Raw genomic sequence first — 1,080 nt, 5'->3', positions numbered from 1 at the left:
ACGACTAAGCCCACCACTGATTTTTTTCTTTATATAGTTCCATTTGGCTTAGTATTGCTGTGGGGCTGAGAGGAATGTTGTGGCGTTGAGATTACTGTATAGAGTTATGTATCTAATAATGTTAACACTTGGTGAGGATCATCCTGAAATGTCTAATGTTGATGTAAGTATTGTTTTATCAATGTTCTCTAGTTTCATCATACACATGTACATGTATTGTTTAAAAGTATTGTAAATTTTGTATCATAACTGTTATTATTTATTTTAATTACATTGAGTAGTTTAACATTGGTTTACTACTGAGTAATGCTGGTCATTATGAAGAAAGTCAGGCATATCTGGAAAGTGCTCGTAGATTACAAAACAAGTGAGCTAGTATATACAAATCAAGAGAATTAAGGCTGGCTATGTTTGTTCTTGTATCTGTTCATTAGGTTTCATGGAAGTCAATCAATTACTGTAGCCACAATGTTAGTAATGATAAGATACATGTACATGTACATCTTATCTTATCGTTTTCTCATTGTTTTGGCTCCTCCTTCCCTTCCCCCTCTCTCTTTCCCTCTCTCTCCATCCCTCTTTCTCTACCTCCCTCCCTCTCTTCTCTAGTCATCATCTTCTTGCCAACTCATTGACTCACATTGGAGCATTTGCTGAAGCTAAGCAAAATAAGAGAAAAGCATACAATATCTATAGGACTAAAGTATGCAGTAATGTTAATGCCAGGCCATCTAGGTTTCTTAACTGTTTTCTCTCACAATTAGTTTGGCCCAGATCATGCACGTACTGTTCAGTCTTTTAAAAAACATGAGGTATATCACTGAGAAGCAAGTCTCTTATGAGCAGACTGTAAGTGTATTTGGCTAACTATTGCCAATGGTTAATTACCAAAATTATCTTGTTCATATGTTGTCTTCATAAATTATAAATAATTATTGTTTCGAAAAAGAAAAAATTAATAGCAATGCCAAGTGTAACTATTTGTAAACACCCAAATTCACACATGATGCGAATATCAGTAGCCTGAGCTAATTATTGTAAACACTTGATCTTTGTATATAGTTATACATACTACTGTAT

The 1,080-nt window shown here is 34.1% G+C and overlaps 1 protein-coding gene across 1 annotated transcript; it reads left to right on the top strand.

Annotated features, from left to right (window-relative positions):
• Positions 1-21: 21 nt before the first annotated feature.
• Positions 22-925, top strand: LOC109593551 (clustered mitochondria protein homolog). Its single transcript, XM_020008583.1, has 5 exons — positions 22-163; positions 282-367; positions 435-470; positions 610-703; positions 765-925. The coding sequence occupies exons 1-5, from the start codon at positions 107-109 to the stop codon at positions 822-824; spliced, it is 333 nt and encodes a 110-aa protein (XP_019864142.1). The 5' UTR covers positions 22-106; the 3' UTR covers positions 825-925.
• Positions 926-1,080: the final 155 nt, after the last annotated feature.

This window comes from Amphimedon queenslandica, unplaced genomic scaffold (genome assembly GCF_000090795.2).
Source record: "Amphimedon queenslandica unplaced genomic scaffold, v1.1 AMPQUscaffold_928_Cont27056, whole genome shotgun sequence".
Taxonomy (NCBI): Eukaryota; Metazoa; Porifera; class Demospongiae; order Haplosclerida; family Niphatidae; genus Amphimedon; species Amphimedon queenslandica.
The sequence above is the reverse complement of the archived record's forward strand: the minus strand, read 5'-3'. Positions and strand labels throughout refer to the sequence as shown.

Coding starts and splice junctions, on each gene's coding strand:
- LOC109593551 (XM_020008583.1), top strand. CDS start 107: ATGTATCTAATAATGTTAACACTTGGTGAGGATCATCCTGAAATGTCT. Junction 471..609: donor TCAATTACTGTAGCCACAAT/GTTAGTAATGAT, acceptor TCTCTTCTCTAG/TCATCATCTTCTTGCCAACT. Junction 704..764: donor ACAATATCTATAGGACTAAA/GTATGCAGTAAT, acceptor TCTCACAATTAG/TTTGGCCCAGATCATGCACG.